This window comes from Galeopterus variegatus, unplaced genomic scaffold, assembly GCF_000696425.1.
Source record: "Galeopterus variegatus unplaced genomic scaffold, G_variegatus-3.0.2 Scaffold6809, whole genome shotgun sequence".
NCBI lineage: Eukaryota > Metazoa > Chordata > Mammalia > Dermoptera > Cynocephalidae > Galeopterus > Galeopterus variegatus.
The window spans coordinates 108,811-111,277 of NW_007732920.1; the positions used below are offsets into that span (position 1 = coordinate 108,811).

At 58.9% G+C, this 2,467-nt stretch overlaps 1 protein-coding gene across 8 annotated transcripts in view; it reads right to left on the reverse strand.

Annotated features, from left to right (window-relative positions):
• Positions 1–2,467, reverse strand: part of SUV420H2 (suppressor of variegation 4-20 homolog 2 (Drosophila)) — a 9,299-nt gene that overhangs the window by 1,765 nt on the left and 5,067 nt on the right. For 2 of the 8 annotated variants that reach the window (XM_008591292.1, XM_008591296.1), the window contains exons 7-8: positions 785–866; positions 403–587 (exon numbers count right to left, since the gene is read on the reverse strand). In XM_008591292.1, the coding sequence (XP_008589514.1) occupies positions 403–587; positions 785–866 (267 nt within the window). Of the gene's footprint in view, positions 1–91; positions 588–729; positions 867–2,467 lie in introns of those variants that run through there. The other 6 variants (XM_008591295.1, XM_008591293.1, XM_008591289.1 and 3 more) reach the window with 4 other exon arrangements.

A 2,467-nucleotide genomic window follows, 5' to 3' on the forward strand; every position in this document is an offset into this window, starting at 1 on the left:
CGCTTCCGGGGGCGCACTCGGGGCTGGGACTGGGGCAGCCACTGGAGCCAGAGGGGCAAGGCATCCGGGCGGGCGCTGCAGGGCAGCAGGTGCAGGGGCTGGCAGACGGCTGTCGGGGCCCAGTGGGAGGAGAGGAGACAAAGGAGAGGCTATGTCAGCAGGGTCTGGGGCAGGTCCTCCTCTAGAAAAGGGGATAGTTCTGCCCCTCACTCTTCAGAGGAGGAACAACTCAAGGAGAGCTGTTCAACGGTGAAGCCCTGTCGGGCCTGAGGGTGGTAGGGAAGGGTCCAGGCTGGGCAGAGAGCTCAGGACAAAGGAGACAGATGACCATATGAAGAGGGAAGAAAAGGGTATCAGGGGGATAGGCTGCCAGGATGGGGTCCCCGCCCACCCTGTGCTCACCGCAGAATGGGTCCTGCCGCAGTGGAGAGGGGTGGGCACAGGCCTGAGGACCCAGCAGGCTCTGCCGGCTGCCAACCAGGCTTTGCTGCAACCGCCGCTTGGTTTCTCGGAACTCATACTTGTCCAGGGGCCGTGGCTGCTGCACAGGCTCCCTGGGCTGTAGTCGGAAAGCTCCTTCGCCTTTCCTTGGGGCCGGGTTTGGGGGAGACAGGACAAAGGGAGAGGCTGGGGTTGGACATGCTCGAGATGGGCCCCAAGGACGCACTTCTGGGCTCAGGAACCCCAGGCCCTGGGGGCCAGCTAGCCTGCCCCTCACCCCGTCCCCACCTCTCACAGGTGTAGCATTCACAGTGCTCGTTCTTCTCGCCGAAGAAGCCCTCACCGTAGAAGCATGTCACTTCATCCCCTGGCTCGATGTCCCGGAGCACCTTCACACAGGCTGCATTCCCATCTGCGGGCACAAACTGGGGACCGTGCCTACTCAGAGCCCTCGCCAAAGGCACAGGGCAGGGCTGCCCCACTCCCCCAACCTGGCAGAGCACTCTGGCCCCAAGGGTCCTGTCCTGGAACAGGGCCACTGCTGAGCCCCTGAGAAGCACCATTTTGGAGGTGGCTGCTCTGTCCAGGGCCTGTCCTCTGCACGCAGCCCCTGGACAATCTGCCACTGGCTGGTTCTACCCCACCCTACAAGAAGATGATCTAACCTGACCTCCAACAGAGTCCAGTGCCAGTCGTGGTGACCATTCTCTCCTGCACTCTTCCTCCACTTTTATGCCAAGCTCCACCCCTCTGATAAACCCAAGCCCTTCCTCTCCTGAGTCGCTCATTCCCTGCCAGATCTGCATGCCTCAGGTGGTCTCCCCTTCCCTGAGGTCTACGTCCACTCTGCAGCCCAATCCACATGTCCTCCTATCTTTGCAATTATTCACCCTGGTGGCTGCCCCCACAGGTTCCACATCTGCCTCCATATTCCCCAACCAGGAAGGGACATGACCACCATCCATCGTCCATCCATCCATCCACTCAACGCTGACATTTGCCTTGGAGTGGCCTTGCCACACACCTGCCTGACGGCCCCCAGACCAACTGCCTGGCACCTCCTGAGAGCACCACCTCCTGCGTCTCTGTCCTACTCTTGTCCCAGAGACTCTACCTGGAGTCAGCCCTCATCACCTCATGCTCAATTACACACCAGCCTCTTCCCTGCCTGCCAAGTCTCCTGCACACCAGCTGCCAGGGCTACCTAGAAACCATATATCTCATTACCCACCCTGGCAGGAGTTCCATGGCTTCCTGGCCTGACCTATGCAGCCTCAGTGCCCACACTGTGCTGTCCTAGGGCACCCCCACCCCTCCAGCATGTGTCCTGCCCTCCCATGTTCCTGATCTTCAACACCTAGGAAAATTCTACTCCTTTTTTACCGCCCAGCACGGCATCACTTCTGTAAAGTCTGCTGGTTCCAGATGGCAGTGAGCTGGCACCCTCTTGTGCCCAGGGTGACTGGCACATGCCTGCCTCAGCAGAGCCTCACAGAGCATTGCCTTTTGCTTTCTGTCCCACCCAGCGTCTGTGCGCAGGGCCAGACTGCCAGACAAGGGCCATGTGTTATTCATCTTGAAATCCTCCCACACACACAACCAGTACGCAGAGTCTCAGATGTTCACCACTTGACCCTCACACCTGTCCTAGCAGGCAAGGATCCTCACTAAACCTGTCTGAGATGAGAAACCCAAGGCATGGGCCGGCCCGTGGCTCACTGGGGAGAGTGCGGTGCTGATAACACCAGTTCACCACTTGACCCTCACACCTGTCCTAGCAGGCAAGGATCCTCACTAAACCTGTCTGAGATAAGAAACCCAAGGCATGGGCCGGCCCGTGGCTCACTGGGGAGAGTGCGGTGCTGATAACACCAAGGCCCCAGGTTCGGATCCCATATAGGGATGGCTGGTTAGCTCGCTGGCTGAGCGTGGTGCTGACAACACCAAGTCAAGGGTTAAGATCCCCTTACCGGTCATCTTTTTAAAAAAAAAAAAAAAAAAAAAAAAAAACAAAGCCCAGGGGGGT